This window comes from Lissotriton vulgaris, chromosome 12 (assembly GCF_964263255.1).
Source record: "Lissotriton vulgaris chromosome 12, aLisVul1.2, whole genome shotgun sequence".
In the NCBI taxonomy this organism is placed as follows: Eukaryota; Metazoa; Chordata; class Amphibia; order Caudata; family Salamandridae; genus Lissotriton; species Lissotriton vulgaris.
The window spans coordinates 605,631,301-605,654,734 of record NC_141700.1 but is presented as its reverse complement, the minus strand read 5'-3'; the positions used below and the strand labels follow the sequence as shown (position 1 = coordinate 605,654,734).

The window sequence follows — 23,434 nt, the reverse complement described above, 5'->3', positions numbered from 1 at the left end:
AGATAACAGACACTGCAATTGGAACAAGGATAGGGTCCAACCACTGGCGGTAGACCCCATGCACTGGTGATGGATCTGTCAGTGTGGGGAGAAGGTTGGCTGGTTTTTGGGCGTGTGTGGACCAGAGAATCCTTGAGGCTAGTACCTTTTTTGAAAGAAAATAGTGGTTTCTCCCAGTCTCTTTTGTTACTCGTAATGATTCTCCAATGTTTGTTTATTGATTTTTTCATTTCATTGGAAAGACTACTATAAGTAGTAACGCATGTTAGAGGTATCTCCACTTGTTCCTTGATGGTGTCCTCTAGGAGTGCCTCACGTGGTTGGTTTCTGGCTCTTTTATTACCTTTTTCGAGGATTTTGGTAGGATATCCCCTAGATTTCAGTTTCTGCGTGAGGGCTTCTGCCTGCGTATCCTGAGGTACTGGCCATAGGGGAAGTTTTCCCTTAGTGGTCTGGGGTGGAAGCTGGTAAACTCCAATAGGTTATTCTTAGCTGTTGGAAATAATGGGTTTTGGTGTTCAATGATGTACCACTCACTGTGATAACCACATCCAGGAATATCACCTCTTTTTTGCTGAAAGTATGAGTAAATTTTAGAAATGGGTCTAAGGTATTGACCCAGTCCAGAAATGACTCAAGAGATTTGATTGCCTTTCCAAATCAGGAAGATGTCGTCAATATACCTCCTCCATAATCCTATGGAGGAGGCGAACGGGTGGTTGGGTGGAATAATATGTCTGGACTCAAAGTCATGGACATACAGACCCGCTATGCTGGGAGCTAATGTGCTGCCCATCGAAGTTCCAGTGCTTTGGAGGTATAGTTTGCCTTTGTATTCAAAGTAGTTTTCTTTTAGAGCTATTGTAGCACATTATATTAGTATATTGACGACATCTTCCTGATTTGGAAAGGCAATCAAACATCTCTCGAGTCATTTCTGGACTGGGTCAATACCTTGGAGTTTACCAGCTTCCACCCCAGACCACTAAGGGAAAACCTCCCCTATGGCCAGTACCTCAGGATACGCAGGAATTGTAGCAGCACCAATGACTACAAGACTCAGGCAGAAGCCCTCACGCAGAAACTGGAATCTCTGGGATATCGTACCAAAATCCTCGAAAAAGGTAATAAAAGAGCCAGAAACCAACCACATGAGGCACTCTTAGAGGACACCATCAAGGAACCAGTGGATATACCTCTAACATGCATTACTACTTATAGTAGTCTTTCCAATGAAATGAAAAAATCAATAAACAAACATTGGAGAATCATTACGAGTAACAAAAGAGACTGGGAGAAACCACTATTTTCTTTCAAAAAAGGAACTAGCCTCAAGGATTCTCTGGTCCACATGCGCCCAAAAACCAGCCAACCTTCTCCCCACACTGACAGATCCATCACCAGTGCATGGGGTCTACTGCCAGTAGTTGGACACTATCCTTGTTCCAATTACAGTGTCTGCCATCTGACGACCCACAGTAAACAACTCTCCTTGGAACCGGGTAAAACATGGATACAAACAAAACATACTAATTGTAATTCCATGAATGTGGTCTACCTTATCACATGTACCTGCGAGAAAAGATAAGTGGGAATAACCACCCGAAAAATAAAACAGCGTATCAGTGAACACAGGAGCAATATCAGATGCCGCAAAGTAACCACCAAACTTAGTGAGCACTTCCTGCAAGAAAACCACACACCTAACGACCTCCAATGGACCATTATAGAACAGATTGATTCAGAGAGGAACATCGCCAATGTACTGTTTGAAAAGGAGCAACGTTGGGTGTACAGACTTGGCACACATCTACATGGGCTTAATGACCATATTCCATGGTCAACAGTAGCTCAACATGCTCCCGAGAAATTAAAAAAAGCATCATCCAACATTGGGATCTTCTCAGCAACGAACAGGATTTTCAAGGGTTATTCAACGACAAACCGATTTTTGCCTATAAAAGATCCAGGAATATTAAAGAGTTGTTAAAGACACCCAACAGGACTTCTCAAGAAAACTATCAAGGAACTACGAAATGTCACAACTGTGTGCAGTGTAACAATGTCATAGTAAGCAGTAACATCAAACACCCATACACGGGTGAAGCTATTCAAACCAAGCATAATGCCAACTGTAACTCTACACACTTGATTTACGCCATAAAATGCCCCTGCGGGCTTTTATATATAGGCAAAACAGAACGGAAAGTCAAAACGCGCATATCGGAGCATAAAAGCACTATCCGGAACTCTAATCCTAACAGTAGTCTGGCTAGACATTGGAATGAAAACAGACACACCATAGCACAGCTTAAATTCCAGGTGCTCGAGGTAGTTCAACCCACCCCTGGTCAAGACATGACAAAAAAACTACTCCAAAGGGAAATCTTTTGGATCAAAAGACTAGATTCTCAAGATCCCAAAGGGATCAATGATAGAGTAGACCTAGGATGTTATCTTTAACATTGTATCATCCGTCGCCTGCGTGCGACTTGTGTTCAGTATTTCCGATTTACGCATTGTATCTCACTGCATATTTTTTGTAAATTGTATTTATTTCACTAATAGCTTTTCTTTTCATCTCCCTCTTTATCACCCAACCTCGTTCTATTTCTATCTTGTCCTCCCTCATCTACACTTTTCCATCATGGCCGACACCACTTCTAGTCAGAATAGCGCTTTTGTAGTCCTTCCTCTAGTTATCAGTGTCTTACATGGCAGTCCTACTTTCACGCGATTATTTCCAAAACGGCAGCTATTTTGCCAGCACTCCGCGTAGCATCTCGGAGTCTCACAGTCTTATCAAGGTGAGCGTCCCCTTAAATCTCTTCATACACCGAACCCTCATGGTTCCGAGTTGTTGACTAATTTCGCTCACATTACTGTTGTAGTTCGAGGACCTTCCCATTCCGAACGGCCACAACTTTCTTCAGCACACTGCTGACTTTCGCAGCTTTACCTGGGTATGTTTTCCGTTATTATTATTTTTTGTCTCCTTTGCACATTATATCCTATGTCACACTTATACCTGATCCCCTCATATTTTTTTAGAACAAATCTTTCTTAGAGGTGCGCCTCCTACGCAATATAATACTTATGTATTTTGAAGGTCAGTGATTCTCTATGGTGCCGTGTACACTTCATGGTGTGGTATACAGGTTTTTTACTTCATTCCTAGCGTAAACTTTTCTATAATTCTTTTTCCTCCTCATTGTCGATTTAAACACTCCTACCCGGTATTTCTGTTGGTTCTTTGTTTATGATTCTCAACACCAATGAATTCTGTTCTGCACTACTAGAACTGTAGCTTTATTACTATCTGCATTTGATCTTAATTACTAAACATTTACTGACTGTCTACCCAGTACATTCCTAGAACATTGTCAAATAGAGCGTTTATCTTTTTGATTTCCACAGATACCGCCCCCGAAGAAGGGCCAAGGGGCCCAAAATGCATAGGGCATCACTAAGAAATGTATTAAATGTTTATGTATGATGCATGAAAGTGTGACCATAATCCAATGAAAAGTACAATTGGTTGAATCACATGTTTTTTCCAAAAAATAATTGAGTAAAATGTTTATGCACAAACGTATTCATGGATCAAACTATTTCTATTGAATGTTGAATTGATATGCACAATTGGTGTAAAGTTAGCACTCCAGCAGGTAACGCAACAGTGCGCATTGTAAATGACAATGCCATTTATTTATGTTAAAAAAACATAAATAAAAATAATGTCAAGAGCAATGCCAATAGCTCTAACTTTAACAAAGGCGAAACCATTGCATTGTAAATGCTTGTTTTAAATATAATTTTATTTATTAAATGTTGTTGCAAAACAGACACATGAAACACAGAGAATAATTCCAGGCAGAGCCACAATACACAGCATTAAGGTACAGTCCAAGACGTGCAAAGCGTTACAGTGAGGAGTTTATGGCGACATGAGAATCTAGGAGTGTTAAAGAAGCAGCACCAAAAAAAACGATAGGGTCACGTCCACCTGAAGGTCATGCATAAAAGGAACAATAGCCGAGAGGGGCAGAAGGCCTCAGAGGCGCCAATGGGAAATGCAGTTGGGGGCCTGACACGGGCCAGCACCGGCGGCCGCCGTGGGCCAAGGTCCAGCTGGGAGCGCGGAAAGGCAACTCTGCTGGGGAGGGAGCGGGTAAGAAGGGATGGGCGACAGGGGACAGTCAGACAACAGGGCGGGGTAATGCAATCTCAGCACTATGAACTAGGGAGTCGATACCCCCCACCGAGGGACCCATAGTAAACGACCCCAACGGAGGGACTCATGGAACTGCAAAGGCGCAGGGGGAATAAGGCAAGGTGAATATTCACTGACTAGGTGTGAGCCGCCGACCCCAACACATGGCCACTCTGCGCCTTGCCAGCACCAAGAGCATCACAATCAGACGGCGAGAGGCATCAGGACGAGATTTAACTAATCTGAGGAGACACAGGAGAGGATCAGGGCACACAGCTGCGCCGGTGATGTCAGAGATAGTGGAGCACACCGCCTGCCAGAACTCCTGAACACTAGGACAAAGCCATGCAAAATGAGCAAATTCCGCAGCGAGGGCTGCACAACGCATACATGAGTCCTCAGGAGTGAGCCCGAGCCGGTGAAGATGCATGGGAGTGTGGTAAAATCTATGCAGGAACTTGAAATGAATCAGGCGGAGTCGATAATTCGGTGAAAGCTTTTTAGTTTGACTACAGCAGTAAAGCCAGTCTGCCTCCGAGATATCGTACCGAGGTCCGCACCCCACGCCTCATGCGCCCGAGTCGAGGAGATGGGGATGACAACAGGGCAAAAGCGTATAGTTTGGTGACCAACTTGTGCGGCGACGTGGAAGTGTATACGAAATCCAGGGCCGGGAAAGTAGGGGCGGGTTGTGGGAAGGTAGGGTGCAGTTTCCGGCAGGTAGCACGCAACTGATAGAATAAAAACGTTTCCTGCTGCGTTGGAGACTCTGAAAGCGAGTAGATGGAGTTCTCCGGATAGAGGTCCGCTAAAGTTTTCAGGCCCAGCCGCACCGCGAGACGAGGCACCCTAGAAGACTGAAGAGACGGGAAATCCGGGGGGTCCATTATTGGCATAGCATTGGAAGAGAAGAGAAAGACCAGAGAGCCGGCGCAAGGAGGACCATGCCCAGCGCAGCGTCTCGGCCGTGTCGACCTCCGTCCGGGGGCGCACCGCAGGAGCGAACAGCGCAGTAGTTAGTGGCCAGGGGGAAACTACGTCAGACTTCACTGCAACGTGGGGTTGATTAGTGGTGGGGTGAAGCCAAAAATGCAAAAAGCTGGCCTGAGCGCATAGAGCGTAGAGCTGAAAGTCCGGTGTACCCAATTCGCCATCAGACATAGGCATGGTCAGGATATTATAGGCTACCCTGGGTTGCCGCCCCGCCCACACCAACGAGATTATCAGAGAACGCAACCTGCGGAAACAATGAGAAGTGAGGGGGATAGGTATGTTTAAGAAGAGGTAAAGAAATTTAGGGAGGACCACCATCTTGGCTATAGCAATGCGGCAGCCCAGGGACAACGGCAGGCGGCTCCACGCAGGGATCTTAGATTCGAGCCAGTCCACAGCGCGCCCAAAATTCACCCTACAGAGTTCATCCAAGTCTCTACTCAGCCAAATGCCCAAGTAGCCCATAGGACCGGATGCCCATTCAAACAGGAAATCAGGTGCAAAGAGGGAGGTAGCGTCCGTCAAGGGGAAAAGAACAGACTTACTTCAATTTATCTGGATGCCCGAGAGCCCACCAAATCGAATAACCTCCCGCACCAAGGGACTAAGATTTTCCTGGGGGTGACGGACATAGAGAGTAATATCGTCCGCATACATGGAAACTGGGAGGGAACGGGACGAGAAAGCAATGCCTCTGCGAGTATGGTGCTGCCGTAACCTACAGGCCAGGGGCACCATCGCGATGGCAAACAGCATGGGTGATAATGGGCACCCGCGACGGGTTCCATGAGTAATGTTGATGGGGTCGGACACCTGACCATTAATACGAAGACGGGCGGTGCGGCTAGTATAAAGGAGTTTGATATTATGCAGACAGTGGGCCCTGAATCCCATACACTGCAGGACATAAAAAAGAAAGGGCCACTCCAGTGTATCAAACGCCTTTGTGGCGTCCAGCAGGGCAGCCACTGCCGGAAGGTTAGGATTAATTTGATGTAGAACTGAAAAGATAGTGCGGAGATTGTCGGAGGTTGCCCTTCCAGGAATAAAACCAGATTGATCGGTGAGGGCAATGGTGGGCATTAGTAAAAGGAGACGAGAAGCGATCAATTTGGCACAGATTTTATTATCTATATTTATGAGGGAAAGTGGGCGGTAGGAATCGCGATGGTCGGCTGGCTTGTCAGGTTTTAAGAGTAGAGTTATCAAAGCCTCGTGAAGGGACGGCGGGAAGATGCCTGTGTCAAAGGACTCAGGGTGACAGAGAGATAGTAAGCGGTCGGGAGCAGCAACCATTAATCTTCACAGTTGCCTGTGGCTGACAATATAATAGGGCTACCCAGGCTAGAAGGGGGAGGGGGGAGGGGGGGGGGGGGGTGAATCCCATCCGCTGCAACAAGGTAAACAAGTAGTCCCACTCCAGAAAGTCAAAAGCTTTTGTGCGCCTAAAAAGACGCCCCCGCAGCAAATTCATGGTTTATAGCCTGTATTAGCGTAAACAAGGTGCGCAAATTATGGGAAATGGCTCGTCCTGGCATGAATCCCGATTGGTCTGGTAGGACCAGTCCTTCCATCATCAGGCTGAGCCGATTGGCCAGAACACTCGCCAGTATTTAAGGACCTAAAAGCATTGCACTTGGTGGTGTTTTTTTTGGTTTGAGGCGGGAGATGATCATAGCCTCGTACATAGAGAGTGGGAGATATTTGCTCCTGTGTAAACTTTAAGGATAGGGACTAGCGCCCCTACGAAGCATTTATAAAAATCTGCTGCTAGGCCATCAGGCCCTGGTGCGCGTCCAGGTCGCAGTTGCATAATGTCCATCTGTGTTTCCTCTTCCTCTATAACTGCTGTGAGAAATTCCCTATGTGTATCGCTGAGCTAACCCAAAGCTATATCCTCAAGATAAGGGATCACATCAGCCAACTGATCCCTGCTCGTGGAGTAGGAAGTGGAAAAGGCAAGAAGGAAGTAAAGACCCATTAGCACCTTCCACCTCCAAAACATAATTGGAGAACCTGTGAGTTTGTGCAGCCTCAGCCAGAGCTCTCCCCGAACGCTCGCCCTCGCCATATTGGCAGGCAACATGGTATTTAGTGCGAAATAGGCTTTCTCGCTCTGCCGCCTATTGATATTCCGGGACCAGATCTCGGAGCTTGTCCTGCATCTGCCCATTTGGTGCATTTGGATCTCGATTATCTTAATATCTGCCTCTAGTCTCTGAAGCATCCCCCGGATGTCACGCAGAATACCAGCCAGCCTTTGCGATGCATGTGCCACGTATTGTTAATTTAAAGGCCTCCCAGACCATCATCAGGTTCAGGACAGAGCCCAAATTCCTGGTAAAAAGCGTGCATATCTCTTGTCGTAATTCTTCTCTGAAACATGTGTCTAATAAGGTTGAGGGGAAAAGTCTCCAAGACTGGTAGGGGGAGACACATATTGGCGGCTGTAGATGCAGCAGTACCGGGAGTGATTGGAAGTACCGGGAATCATCGGTCTCAACTAGAGTAAGATTTTGTAGGATTGGTGTCCGGGATGCAGAAGCCTCACTCGTGTGTAGCCGTCTTGCTCACTGGCTCTCTCCAGCTCCATTTTGCCGACCTTTTTTGAGACGGTCTCCCATTGTAAAGGATGTCTTCTAAAAAAAACCTCTGAGATTTAAACCTTGTAGTTCCTATCAGATGCCACCCATCTGGTTTGTCTCTGCTCCAAGACCTGTGAGGACTGCCACTTTATGAACCCCAAAGGCTCTGTAGGAGTGCACCTTGAAGCTCCTAGTCACCCAATACTGGTTGACTCCGCAAAGCTTCAGATCCCTGTCTCGTGAAAGGTCCATGGACCTTTCACAAAGCCACTCCAGCCACTCGTCTTTATGCTCAAAGTCGTCGGGTAAGTCTTGTAAGAAGTCAAAGTGCTCTTTTTCTTTGCAGGTGTCTTCTTGGGTGGATTCTTATTAGTCTCAACCTCTATCAACTATGTGATACGCCTAAACACAAGTTCTGGATCCCACCACTAAGCACTAGTGTGAGGAACTAGGGTGTATTATATGGTGTGATTGTGAGACCTCACTGTGTAATACACAACCAGTCCTCCTAGGACCTGTCAGGTTCAGTTTGTCAAACCCTAGCTCTACCATTGGTAACTGTGGCTTTAAACAGTCAGGCTTCCACAAAGGAACAAATGTAAAGCATTTAAACAGCACCAAAACAATTAAAGAAGAAAGAAACTTGACGTTTATGCAATCCAACACCAATTTATAAAACTTTCTTATATTTGTATGAAATTATCGACATCAAAATGAAAAACTTCCACCTAGGGGTCCTGGAGATATGGATTTTTCAAGGAACAATAAATCAGGACTTTTTACATACTCACAAACAAATATTGGCAAATTCAACTGATTTGAATTTTAGAAACTTCTTCAAGAAAACTTTGCTCAAAGTGCAATGCAATTACTTAGAGCACTTCAGGTGACCACCTCTGGCAGGGAGACAGTCAAGGGGACCAGCAAGGTCAGAAGAAACTGTTACCTAGACAAGAAAAGCAGTCTTCAGTCCAGTTCCAGTGGCAGTGGCAGTGGCCCCTTGTCGTTGACTCCTATTGAGTAGTCCTGATGCAAGGGATACTTCTTGGTACACGGTCCTGGTGGTTGACTTTGCCCAGAGTGGTCGGCATCCCACACACACATTGCAATATCGCAGGTATATCTTGCAGTAGAAGTACAAAATATACATCAAAGTACAATGGAGCAAACGATGCCAGTGACAAGGTGTTGTACAAACTGCATCACAGTGGCTAAGTCAAACAAAAATGTCCCCATCATTTACCCCAAATCTGTCCATGCTTAGAGGGGCAGCCTTTGGCTTCAAACACAAGTTTCTCTTACTGTGTACACCAGTCCACTACCCTTCACCATTGCGACAGCGTAGGGGGCTCGGAGGCCTTCCAAAGGGTTGCAGTGTCCTGTTTGGCCAATGTGTTAGCCGTCCCCAGAAGCTCCTGGTCCTCCCGCAATCCTCTTGTACCCTCAAAGACACCCAGGAGCAACATTTGTGGTGATAGCTCCACCCCCTTCCCTGTATCTCCTTTAGCTCCTGCACTATATTGGTCCAATAACCTATGATCACAGGGCGTGACCAAACCATGTGAAAGACATAGTGGGAGCATACGGACATCGAAAGCATGTGGGACTGGGAAGGAGGCGCAATAAGTACAACCGATCTGGAGCAAAATAGGCACAGTGGAGGAAGTAGGTTGGTACCTGGCAAAGTCTAGAGGAGATCGTGATGGCCCGGGGGCCATCACTGCGTCTCGCCAATCCTCCTCCTCCAGAGGTCCTAAATGGACCCAAAGGCATTCCTGCATGTCAATGCCATTGATAATTAAGGTGCCATATTTCTGGGATATGCCCACCTTCCCCAGTGCACCTATCAAGAGTTTAGCCTCCAAGGGGTTAAAATTTAGAAAGAAGTGTCTCTTGTGCTGTTTCGGTTTTCAGCACATGTTGTAGTTGTAGATATTTGTGAAATTGTGATGTGGATAGCATGTAGGTAGATTGGAGTTCCTGAAAGGAGCACATGTGTGTTCCAGACTATATATCACCAAGTTGTGTGATGTAGATGGCATCCCAGCAGGCAATTCCCTCCAGTGCTGCCGCCTTCCTTACCAATGGACCCTGCCACAGGGGAGTCCGGAGTGTGAGATTAAAATCCCATCCTGTGTGGCCGAGTGCAGCAAGCCAGCTATGGAAGATCACATAGGTTAACGTTGACTTTGCAGTGGGAACAGGAGCGCCATATAGCATAGCCTTGACTCGGGGGAACCCCATCAAGTCCAGCTCCTCACGGTAGGCTGAATCGAACCACTCCAGTTGAACCAGTCATTGATCACTAAGAGTTGCAATGTGAGCTAGTATAGGCAGAGACTGGACCGGAATCAAGCATCCTAGGACCGGTTTCTGGCTATCAGCCGTCTTCAGCCAGGATAGCTTGACTCCAGTGGTGTGGAGAGCATGGGACTCACGTCTGAGCATACCCATCCCACTCGGGGTGACAAATGCAAAACAACAGTTGATGGACAGAATGCAGAACAATGTCATGCATTCACCCCACTACAGAGATCTGGGCCTAAATCCATAGTTTTTTTGCACTCCAGGGAAGACATGGCTTGGCAGTTCGGGCTGGACTGTTCCCATGAGGCACAGGGTCAAAACTGATTTGCATATGGCCATGTCTGAACTGGGGTGGCTTGGGGAGCAAAATAACGATGGATTAAATCCAGATCTGAGACTGGGGGTGAATGTTTTGCCATTGTGCAACATTCCGTCCATCATCTTGTGTGTTTTGCAAAACTTTGCTTTGGGCACAGTTAAATTGTATCTTTCAGCCATATTGGCATTCATGCGGTTGCTGGACCAATCCTCCGTGTTTAAATCACCTGATTTGACTCGTTTTGTAAAAAGACTACAAAATATGTTTCCTCCTAAACCCTTCATCATTCCCAAATGTGATTTGAACCTAGTGTTGATATTCCTGATGTCCTGACGCGTTGAGCCCTTTCACAGTTACCCTTCACGCCTTTTGACCATTAAAACTACCTTTTAAGTGGCCTAGCATCGGCCAGGAGGGTTAGTGAACTGCGAGCACCCACTGAGCACCCATCCTTATGCAACTTTTGTCTAAGAACACTTGCCCCTTTCCTGCTGAAAGTAGTGACACCTTTTCATGTAGGACAGAGTCTTTTTAATACTAATGAAGAAGCTCTTGGACATAATGTTCCTCACAGGCATGAATGATTTATGAACTTGTAGGGCCAGAGATAAGTAGAATCAGTCATGCAGAAAGATAGGAGGAGGTAAACCTTTTTAAACAAATGCAGCATATTTACTGCAGCAGCTGCTTCATTAACTAGCATACCAGGGAGACAGCTGAAAACATATACACTCTCATGGAGTGTCACACAAAAAAAAGAGTTCCAGGAAAGCAAGCACTCGTGCAACAATACAGGGAGCCAGTCAGAGAGATGGTAAACCAGTTATGTTCCACACAGGAACAAAAAAGATGCTGGGCGGCCTAAAACAAATAAAGTTAGCAAATAGAAAGCAAGCAAACTTGAGTTACAAAATGGTAAGCAGTGGGCAGAATGTTTTCCTTGGTAAGCTTTCAGCTTGTCCCCAATATCTCTTTGCAACAAGACAGCGGCACTGTCTTGAAGACTTCAACCGAAAAATTTGAGCTTTTATGTTAAAAAGAGAAAAACAGACATAATTTCACCAATTCATCAAAGACCTCTGACGGCCGCACATTTTAAGCCATTGCAGCACCATGCAGCCTCACCGCCTTAGTAAAATCACCAGTGAATATATCTTCAACATCGCTCTACTTCACAAATATTCTAATATGTAAATATTAATCAAAAGCAGCACTTCCACAATGCACTATACCTTAGGCTGAAAATTGGGTAAATTTTAAATCGGAAAGGACTTGAACTTTGGGTGAGGTAGGTTGATTTGGGTGAATTGATAGGACTAAGGCTCACAGGAAGACCACACAAAGTCACCTAAAATCTGGTTTTCAACTGCGATGCTCTTAAAGGGGGAAGGTTCATCCACATATCCCAACCCCAATCAAGGATTGGCAAACAAAGGATATAGCTCTAAACACACGCTACAAAATCCACATTATAGTGCAACATGGAGTCACAAAACAAAATTGTCATTTACTTATTTGATGATTTATTTTTGGCCACTTTGCCTCTTCTTTTTAAACTTCATTCATGCTTTAGCCAACGTGTTTCGTTGTCTTACGGTATTCCTTAAGACTTCATCAGGGCTAAAACAACAGAAAAGCAACTTCCATTGTAGAACTACATTCAAGACCTATATATCGTCACATTGTCCCTCAATTGGTGACTTAAGTCTGTTGAACATATACTCGTGTTGCATGATGGTGGAAGCCCATGCACGATATTTTAGGAATCTCTGTGCAGTCTGATGAGATATCCATGGCAAAACCCTAGAGGAGATCTCATTGTTGAATGTAACTATGTTTGATGACCCTACATTGAAGCCTGCTCGTCTTTCTCTTCCTGTAGGTTATTAGCTTGGACCCCATCTTGGGAGCATTGCTGGTCACAACATGCGTTGTCTTGCTGATGTTTGTGATCATTAACATCTTTCTATCGGCCATGCTGATGGTGTTTTCTAAGCAGAGGCAGTTATCAGAGGTATGTGCTCCTGAGTCATTGTGCTAAAGATTTATCCTTTCTCGGTAACTGCTGGGCCAGAGCTGGTAGGGATGGATTTGACCTTGAGTCCCTTACAGGTGAGGATCAATATGCCTTGGAGTGTGCTTGCCTGTTCTTCTGTTTACAGTAAATGTCAACATTACAAATGTGTCTAGCAAATTGGGGTTACATTTCACTTCGCTTCTCAAACGTTTAAGGAAGCACAATAATATGCACACATCAAAAAATAATTGGTGAATAAATGATAATCATGCCTTTGCAAAAATGTTATGCAGTAGACTAAGAATGTGAAAAGTTAAATGAAAAACAAGAGGCAGGATAAGAGAGTCGTTAATTGATTAAATAAGTGTGATTAGCTTTAAATATGAGGGTTGCTACAGGTACGTCAAGCAGAGATGTGTGGGTAACCTCATCCAGTGAGGGAGGACAAAATTAAAGGAGAAAGGTGGACGGTGAAACAACTCATCATGAGTCGATTACATCATGGATAAACTGACAGCCATTGTATTGACATTTGAAATAGTTTGGCTTCTTTTTATGGTGTAAATAGATGGTCAAATGTCCGGAAGTTCTACTAGAAAATAAATGTCAAATGTGATTTATGGGTCTGGTATGGACTGGTTGTCTTTAATTGAGTACAACAAAAAATTACTGTTTTGAAATTATGGCAGTGGCCCTCCTGAGCAGCAGAGGTTATTAGCCATAGATGTGGTGGCCATGCTTGACAATTTGGTGTGGGCAGTCACAACAGATGAGGCCTTAATGACTTTTTGCAGGAAGTTCTCTATAGATGTAGTGTTCAGTATGCGTTTTGTTTTACTTTTAGTGAGCCAGACTGTCAGGTTTGCTCTCTGCCCTGCCATGGAGGGTGCCAGTAGCGCATATGTGTGTCTCTGTGAATTGAGTTGTGACTTCTGTCTCAGATGAACCGGGAGTGGAGGAGGTTGGTAGGCCTGGCTGCTTCAACCTCGGATAGGCTCAGGACAGGCCCAGTCTAATCCTGGGCTTTACCAGAGACACGGCGCAGATGTATGCAGATAGCCCTACCCCTCGGCCTATACAGGGGCTGGAGTCAGTGGCTAGAAAACAGGAGGGAGGTAGCGCTTTGGCTCACCACTTCAGTCATAATGTCTAACTTGTAGGGGTGCAGTTTAGGGACAGAGGCACAAAGGTCAATTAGAATAGCAAGGCTATGATCCTGTTGTCGGCAACTTCACCGTCAACATTTGTATCCATTAAGGTGAGGCCTATTTCGTCTATGGTGCCTTTGACTTCGTCAACGGCGTCAAGCAAACAGAAGAAGAAGAAGCATTCATCGATGCGTTCATCGTCGAGGATGATGGCTTCGACGACAGCAGCTTCGTCGACGGCTGCTACATCGGCGGTGGCTTCGACTACGGTGGCTTCGTCAATGGTGACTTCGTCGACGGTGGCCTCATTGACGGTGGCTTCGCCGACGATGGCTTCGTTGACGATGGCTCAGCAACGATGTTTATCGTGGACTGGTGACAGCAACGACTACATCCATGGATCTGGTACCTTTGAAGTCTTCAAGCTCTTTACTTCAATGGCAACATTCCTCTTTGGATACCCTGATACCAATTCAAACTGCTTCTCAACCTCCAGCTGAATTATTTTCTTCTGATGCCGACGATGATGAATCGCAGGACGATGACAGATTTCAGGCTGCTCGCAGCCCCTCTGAACTCAGGACTCTGATGATGACCTAGAGGAAGAAGATTTTACTTGTGACACACAGCCTGCGCCGTAGCTTCCTATGGCACAGATGCCTTTGTCTCTTATATCTAACCTCCAATTCATGTTGGATGATTATTACCACTGTTTTCCAAATTCAGTACAGGCCTCTCAGGCACCTCAAGCGCCTCGCCAGCCTCCTCCTACTAGAGAATCAGTTGCCACACCTTCTGCATCAGCGCCCAGAGTACAACATCAGGATGCTCCTCAGGTCATAAAGGAGGGCAATGAGGATGATGATAATGATGATGATGATGATGATGATGATGATGATTATGGTGACAGGGAAGAGGGTGAGCTAGATGACAGATCCCTTCTTTCTGAATGGGTCAACTGTCAAATTCAAACACCGTCTCCCACTACTCCAGCGCCTCTGGATTCTCCACCAGTTGACATAGGTGGTTTTCATTTACTCATGGAAAGAGCAGCAAAAAGATTCCACCTTTCTATGGTCACCGGAGAGGAGGATTGTTTCTTATATGATTTTAAAGATCAGCCTCAGAAGCAAGTTTGTTCTATCCCCATCATCGATTTTATTTGGCAAGAAGGCCTCAAGCTCATGCAAAACCCTAATTCAATTCCAGCAGTTCTACCGCAGCTGGATAAGAAATACAAAGCCCCCGCAAATTCACCTGCTTGTCTCATTGCACAATCAAAGCCTGATTCCATTATTACTCAGGCAGCACACCGTCGGGCCAGAAATCCATCATCTCCATGATCAGCACCGCTATTGACAAGAGGTTTTCCACTATGGTGGCAACTACAGTTCGAGCGGCCAATTCTTTGGCTATCCTTGGCCGTTACGATGGACAAATGTGCTTAGACATGTCACTACTTGTAGATTTAATACCAGAGGAATCTAACGCAGAGACATTAAAAATTCTTCAAGAAGGGGAAAGGATTTCCCCGGAAATTATTGATTGTGCTGTTGAGGGGTCTTCTACTGGTTTCTGTCTTTTGGCCAGTGCAGCAAGCAGTCCTCAGGCGACAGGGCTGGTTGAAGACCACGTCCTTCCGTCTGAGGTACAGACAAAAATATTGGACATGCCCTACGACGGTGATTCATTGTTTGGCCAACATATCGACGATGCCCTTCAGACAATCAAGAAGGACACCGACACTGCTCGTGCTCTTGGAACTCTTGGAACTCTCCAGTTTAAAAAGCAACCCTTTCGAGGCGCAAGAGGTCGTGGCTCCACATCTTCCTTTCGGGAGAATTCCAATCAATATCGACAAGGGCAACAACGTTACTCCTCCCAGAGTCAACAATCGTACAGACAGCAGCATTCTTCTTCCTACAGACAATACAGAGGTAAATCCTCTTACAGAGGAAATGATTCCTCCAAGAAACAATGACTTTTTCCATCCATCATCCCTGATCCCTCCCGATTTTTCAAAGGTTGAAGGTCGAATCTCCCACTTCTACTCCAAATGGTCACTGATTATTACAGATCAATGGGTTCTTGATATTGTGCGCAAAGGACATGCATTGGAGTTTGTAAAGATTCCTCCCAATTCTCCACCAAAAGGTAAGCCTCCTACCCACCTGAAGGAACTTTTAAATCAACTCACAATTTCATTAAGAAAAGGCGCGATCTAAGTGGTACCAAAACTACAAAGGGGCTGGGGATTCTATTCGAGATTCTTCCTTATACAGAAAAAGTCGGGAGAATGGCGCCCTATTCTGGACCTACGTGCCCTGAACAAATACATAAAAAAAAACATTTTGCATGCTGTCCCTTCAGGAGGTACTTCTTTTACTATCCCTAGGGGAGTATATGACAACTTTGGATCTTCAAGATGCTTATTTTCATCTTCCCATTCTGCTAAGACACAGGAAATTTCTCAGATTCAGAGTGGCCGGGAAAGACTTTCAATTCCAAGTCCTTCCATTCGGTCTTCGTTCTGCACCTGAGTCGTTGCCAAAGTCCTCGCACTGGTGGCAGCTTATCTTCGCCTACAAGGAGTGTACATCTTTCCATACCTAGATGACTGCCTGCTGAAGGCACGGTTGTTCGAACAGGCTTCCAAACACACTCTATTTTGCAGGTTCCTCTTCCAGTCCCTGGGCCTTACATTCAACATGGACAAGTCTCATTTTCTCCCTGGCCTCTAACTCACAGACCGCATTCCCGACGGCTCCCCCGATCAGGAATCCAAGAGGTACGAACAGTATGGTAAAAAGATGTTCTCCTCAGTTAGTTTGGGGCCGTTACACCCACTCCCTGTGGGACACGGTCGTGGACGTGCTGCCACAATGTCCAGAGGGGGTCCGGACTAAACTCACCCAAGCCCTTGTGGATGGTCGAGATGTGGCACGGTATTCCATCCGGTGTGGGCTAGATACCACGGACATGCTGGGCAGAGCGATGGCAACAACGGTGGCGATTCGTCGCCACGCCTGGCTGAGGTCCGCCAACTTTTCGGCTGATGTCCAAAATACCCTTATGGACGTGTCGTTTAATGGCCGTCGCCTCTTTGGCGACAAGGCAGACAGTGCGCTTGAGTGTTTTCAGGACTCCTGGGCTACGGCCAAGTCCTTGGGCCTCTCGGCCCGCGCCAGCAGACTGTTGCCTTTCGCTCCTTTCGTGGCCAAAGAAGGTGCGCCCTCACACGTCCTGCCAGCCACGGCCCGTAGGCTAACATCCAGCGCGGTGGCGGACGTGTTAACCGCCGTGGCGGCGGTCGGGGACAACGGCGAGGTCAGTCCACACCTACCCCTGTAGCCTCCGCCTCAAAACCCTCCTAGTCCTAGCTTTCAGGCCCATGTGACGCCAGTGGGGGGCAGGTTTCGCCATCACCTCCTCCACTGGTGCACTGTCACATCGGACAGGTGGGTGCTGCAAATCGTCCGAAGAGGCTACTCCCTCCCCTTAGAGGCGACCCCTCCAGCCATGCCACCGCAGTACCACCGCGTGTCGGGGGCTCACTTGAATCTTCTGCGAGAGGAAGTTACGGCCCTCTTGGCCAAGGGGGCCATCGAGCGTGTTCCTGGGCCAGAAGTAGGGTGTGGTTGTTACTCTCACTACTTTCTGGTTCCCAAGAAGGGCAAAGGGGGCCTACGCCCTATCTTGGACCTGCGGAACGTCAACGGCTTCCTCCGGAAGGAGAAGTTCAAAATGCTGACACTGGCTCAGGTCTTAGCTGCCCTGGACCCGGGAGACTGGATGGTAGCATTGGACTTGCAGGACGCTTATTTTCATATCCCCGTCCTGCCGGACCACCGGCATTACCTGCAGTTCACGGTAGGCCACGAGCACTTTCAGTTTACCGTGCTCCCCTTCGGCCTTACCAGCGCCCACGGGTGTTCACGAAAGTGATGGCGGTGGTCGCAGCTCATCTGCGCAGGTTAGGGGTTTCAGTCTTCCCCTACCTCGACGACTGGTTGTTGAAGGTGGGCTCGCCCCAGACAGTCGTCAGCCACCTCCAGACTACGGCCGACCTCCTGCACCTGCTGGGGTTCTCCATCAATGTGCCGAACTCACACCTGTGTCCCTCTCAGAAGCTCCTCTTCATTGGAGCTGTTCTAGACTCTGCGCGGTTTCGGGTTTATCCTCCCAAACAGCAGGTTCGGGATATTTAGGCTCGGATTCCGATCTTCCAGCCGTTATCCCGAGTCTCGGTCAGGTTGACGCTGCGGCTTCTGGGGCTGATGGCCTCCTGCATCCTTCTGGTGCATCACGCCAGGTGGCGGATGCGGGCTCTGCAGTGGGACCTGAAGTTTCAGTGGGCCCAGCATCAGGGCAACCTGTCCAACCATGTCTTGATCTCGGAGGGCACTGCAAGACAGTTGCAGTGGTGGCTCACGGACCGCGATTGGGTCAGCGGCAGATCCCTCTCCCTATCCCAACCTGAGCACGTAGTTGTGGCGGACGCGTCCCTCCAGGGCTGGGGGGGCAACATGGGAGAGGCGGAGATCAGAGGCCTCTGGTCTCCGGCGGAGTCCCAGCTCCACATCAACCTTCCGGAGCTGCGGGCGATCCGGCTTGCACTGAAGGCATTCCTCCCCTCTGTCCGGGGGAGTGTAGTGCAGGTGTTCACGGACAACACCACCGCCATGTGGTACTCCAACAAACAGGGCGTGATGGGAACATGGACCCTATGCCAGGAGGCTCTGCGCCTCTGGCAGTGGCTGGAACATCAGGGCGTGACACCCTGGTGGTTCAACACCTGGCAGGTTCCCTGAACGACAGGGCGGACGAACTCAGCCGTCGGTGCATGATGGATCACGAATGGCGTCTAAACTCGGACGTGGCGCAAGGCCTCTTTCAGCAGTCGGGAGAGCCTTGGTTAGATCTATTCGCCACAGAAGAGAACGCGCAATGTCATCAGTTCTGCGCGTTGGAATTTCCAAGGCGGCACTCGCTCTGAGACGCTTTTCGTCGCGAGTGGAGCTGCGGTCTGTTGTACGCCTTTCGCCTATACCACTTCTGCCCAGAGTGCTGAAGAAGATCAGACGTGACCGGGCCCAAGTTATCATTGTGGCTCCGGACTGGGCACGAAGATACTGGTATCCCGAGCTACTCAGCAAGTCTGTCGATCTCCTGATTCTTCAGCCTCTTCAGGAGGACCTTCAGTCACAGCAGCAGGGGACGGTCCTCCACCCGAACCTGTCCAGTCTCCACCTCCATGCTTTTAGATTGAGTGGCGACAGTTGAGGCCATTTGATTTGCCTCCTGAAGTTTGTAATGTGATCCTGGCAGCCAGGCGTCCCTCCTCAAAGTCGGTATACGACTGCAGGTGGAACAGATTTGTGGCATGGTGCACAGCAAAGGCTGTGGATCCACACTCTGCCTCCCTTTCTGAGGTTCTCCTCTTCCTTCTTGCTCTTGCCCAGCAGTGCCTTGCTCTGGTCACTATCAAGGGCTACCTTTCTGCCCTTTCCGCCTTCTTAAGGCTACCTGATCAGCCTTCTTTGTTCAAGTCCCCGATTGTAAATAGGTTCTTGAAGGGCATCACTCATATGTTCCCCCCTGTTCCTTTCGTGATGCCCCAGTGGGACTTGAGCCTGGTTCTGACTTACCTGATGTGCGCTCCTTTTGAGCCGCTTCATAACTGTCCTCTCCGTCTTCTTACGCTTAAGACTGCTTTCCTGGTTGTCATCACCTCTGCCAGCAGAGTGAGTGAGCTCCAGGCTCTTTCCTCCAAGCCTCCTTTCCTTTCTGTCCATCCGGACAAGGTTGTGTTGCGGACAAGACCCTCTTTCCTGCCCAAGGTAGTCACAGCCTTCCACATCGGGCAGTCCATCACCTTGCCCACCTTCTTTCCGCCTCCGCATCCCTCTAAAGAGGAAGAGCGGCTACAACGTCTGGACCCAAAACGTGCGCTCTCATACTATCTGGATCGCACACTCCAGTTCCAGGTGGATGACCAATTTTTCGTTGGTTACGTGGGCGCTAAGAAGGGACGGGCGTTGCACAAAAGGACCATCTCTCGGTGGGTCGTGTTGTGCATCAAGGCATGCTACTCTTTGGCTAACAAGGAGCCTCCTGTTGGGCTGAGGGCCCATTCCACTCAGGCCACGGCGGCTACTACTGCCCTGGGCCAGGGAGTCCCCTTGCAGGACATCTGTCAGGCAGCTACATGGGCCTCGCTGCACATGTTCACAAGACACTACTGCCTGGACAGCCAAGTCTGGAAGGATGGCTTCTTTGGCCGTTCCGTCCTCCAGGACTTTCTGGTGTGATTATTGGTTTGCAGACCCACCACCGGGGTTGGTATTGCTGGGGTATCTATTCTAAGGTAAGGAATCTAATACTAACCTGTTTCTTTCAGATGCACAAGTTACTTACCTTCGGTAACAATATATCTGTAAGAAACAGTAGTTAGTATTGGATTCCTTACCGCCCCACCCATCCTCCCCATTCTGCGAACCGATATCTAGGGTGAAGGTCATCCCCTTTCAGGGACCTAGTTTCATGGCACCAGTGTTGGTTTTTATCATGGCTCTGCGTTTCTGGCGCGGAAAAGCTGTGTGTAAGACGCGAGGGCGGCGTCTAAGTACTCCGGCGACGTCATCCCGGCGCCAACGACGCCGACGACGGACGTGGAGCCGCAGACAACGCCTACCGACGTGCAAGGGTACTGCCACGCAAAAGTTTCCGGATCCAGTCTGACGCCTGGGGATATTCTAAGGTAAGGAATCTAATACTAACTACTGTTTCTTACCGATATATCGTTACCAAAGGTAAGTAACTTGTGCGATAATAGCTGTTGCTTGCCTGCTCGTTCACTCGTTCACCCGTCCACCTGCTCACCCGCCTGCTGAGCCAGTAAGCGCAGAGTTTCAGTTTGAGCAGGTTTGGCAGGAATGGCAAGATCGGCCGTTACTCTGCATTGCCTGCTTGCTTGCTCACTCGCGCCAGGCTGACCGGATCATCCCCCTCATCTTTTATCCCTCAGCCTGGGATAATAAAAAGTTCTTCTGAGGGGAAAGGCAGTTACTGATGGGTGCCGAATATTGTATGTGAACCGGAAGGACTGCACCTGCAGCTGGGAAAAGAAAAACAAAACGGCACACCAACTTGTGGTGCAGGGTGCAACCTGCGGGATCCCCCGCAGGTCTGGATACTCGTGGAAAGTGGGAGAGGAACGCAGTCATGCAGTGAGACTAGTAAGTGACTATTAAGGGACCACTAAATGAGTTAAGAAGCTGTTAACCTGCTAAGCTGTTAAGAAGTTGTTAAGGAGTACTGACAGTGGGAGCAAGCAGGAGAGAACGGCGTATGCATGGTGTGAGGGGTCTGATTCTCCCCCCAGCTCACCTTTTGCTTTTCTACGCCACCACAGAACAACCTTTTAATCCTTCCCAATTGCTAAACCACTGATCAGTTATGGAACCCACTGGAGATGAGGAGTAGAAAAGAGCCTAGATAGGCTAGCAGAGGGAAAAAAGCGTGAGAGCGTGGCCACCGTTAGTAGTGGCCGCAGAGTGTAGTGCCCATGAATTCCTTAGAGGCGGCCCAACTAGGTGGGGTGCGGTTAGCGGTATCCAGTGTACCCTGCTCTTGTGCTCTTCCCTGTAACATCAGCGTGCTCCTCACATCTCCTCATATCTCATATCTCCTCATATCTCTACATTGTTGCCTCAAACTGCACCCCTCAATAGGCTCAGTTCACGATCAACCTATTGGTAACCACTCAACTTTTCAATCTTTCTTATCTACTTATAGTAGGAGGTGCAGGAGGTGTAAGAGGTGCAGGAGGGCTAAAGGAATCGGAAGAACCGGAAGGAAAAACCCTTTAATTATTATACTATACTGAATATTTGGACTGTTGAGCCATTGGTCTACTATCATCATCAAAAATAAAGAGAGAATTATGCGTTCAGGTAAAGAGATGGTGACAGGTCCTTCCGCAAGACAAAGAAAGAAAATACAAATACCAAAAGTTATAAAAAAAGGCAAAAGCCAATGCAATAGGATTGAATTCATCGTTAATTTCACCAATAGCATGGATGTTTGAAAAATCCACAAAAGTCTCAGATAAATTTGATTTTATGAAAGATCCGTCTGGATCCCTAAATACAATGCAAACGGAATCGGAAAAAATTAAACTACAGTCTCCGATTAAACCAATTAGCAATGAGGTACAAAGCATACAAACCAGTGGACAAGAGGAGGAGCGACAATCACAAGACAAGACATACCACACTGTTGACAACGAATGCCAAATTACCGACCAGGAAATGCTAAATATAATATCACCTACCTATATAAGTCAAAAAGATATGGATATGAGAGGAAGACTGCAGGATGAGACATTTCAGGGAGAAGTATACCAAAGGAAGCTGACCCCAAGTCCCATGTTACCTTTAGAAGTGAACGTAGAAATACTGACAAAAATAGAAACAACTGGTGACATCATAACACATAGGCAATTGCCTAACCAAAACCGTAGCTTGGGGGTAGTAGACCTTACTCAGGATAATCAAGGTGAAAATCAGGCTAATCACAACTCGGAGGCGGCCTCAACACTAAAATCAAAGGGAGGAATTAATTCAAAAATACAAAATGAGGACATGGAGGGTCATCAAAACCTAGTGATTACTGAAGAACAAAGGGTAGAACCTATGGGATAACAAACCAAAAATAACTGAAAATTTAGGAATAAAAGCAGAAATATTATCTAATAATAGTAGTAATAATAGTAAAATACAATATAACGGATAAGAACAAGATCTCAGCAAATATATTGATATGGATAACTTCACTAAAATAACGGCAGTTCAAGAAATCCCGAGTATTCTACTCCAAAGTACGACCAACATTGTTCATGAGCATCTAAATGAACAAAAGACACAAACTATAGGTAACCAGGATGTGGGGTCTATCTGGGATATCTTCTACCAAACTTCATCATTAACGGCGGGAAGCACTAACATATCAATCAAATGAAATGGATATACAAATAGACCTACTTAGAATGATGGCAAATGCAGTAGCCAGAATAGATCAAAAACTTGAACAGGTGAATGGCTTGATAGTTAGAGCCCAAAGCGAAAGTGCCAAAATAAACACTGATTGTACTTGTGCACCTATAATAGACAAATTGGCCACAATATGGGAGGTTCTTAATACCATACTAGAAGATGTCAAAATGACCATTTGGAGGGGGAAAAAGAGGACAGTGGCAAAATAAAAGAAAGGAACTAACAGCCAGATTCATCAAAGACCCGTTTTGCGAGTCTTTAATAGCGATTCATAAGGAATCGCTATTACAGACTCGCAAAACGGAAATTCATGAAGGAATCGCAAAATAAAATGCGATTCCTACACATTCCTTATTTGCGATTAGCAAATTGCTAATCGCAAATAAGGAATAACTCCCCATCATTCCTATGGGCCAAAAGGCCCGTAGGAATGAATGGTGAGTTTTCCTTATTTGCGATTAGCAATTTGCTAATCGCAAATAAGATAGCGATTTAAAGGGTGCCAGGGGTGTCCAAAGGACACCCTGTAGCACCCCTTAAATGCAAATTTAAACAGGTGTTGCGCACACACATGTCCAAAGGACATGTGTGTGTGTAACATGCAAAAGAAAAAAATGCACTAAAGTGCTTTTTACTCTTTTTTCGCAATTTACCACGAAGTCAGACTTCGTGGTAAATTGCGACCAAATATTGCGAATTCGCAATTTCAAATTGGTTGATGAATTGCATTTAAGGAATCTCTATTATTCCTTAAATCCAATTCCTCGCAAATATGCGATTTCGCTAATAGCGATTT

The 23,434-nt window shown here is 46.9% G+C and overlaps 1 protein-coding gene across 1 annotated transcript in view; it reads left to right on the top strand.

The window, feature by feature from the left end:
• The window catches only part of PKD1L3 (polycystin 1 like 3, transient receptor potential channel interacting), a 1,100,724-nt gene that overhangs the window by 1,040,043 nt on the left and 37,247 nt on the right, over window positions 1–23,434 (top strand). The window contains exon 30 of the mRNA XM_086945530.1: window positions 12,300–12,431. Coding sequence (XP_086801656.1) covers window positions 12,300–12,431 — 132 coding nt within the window. The remainder of the gene's footprint in view (window positions 1–12,299; window positions 12,432–23,434) is intronic.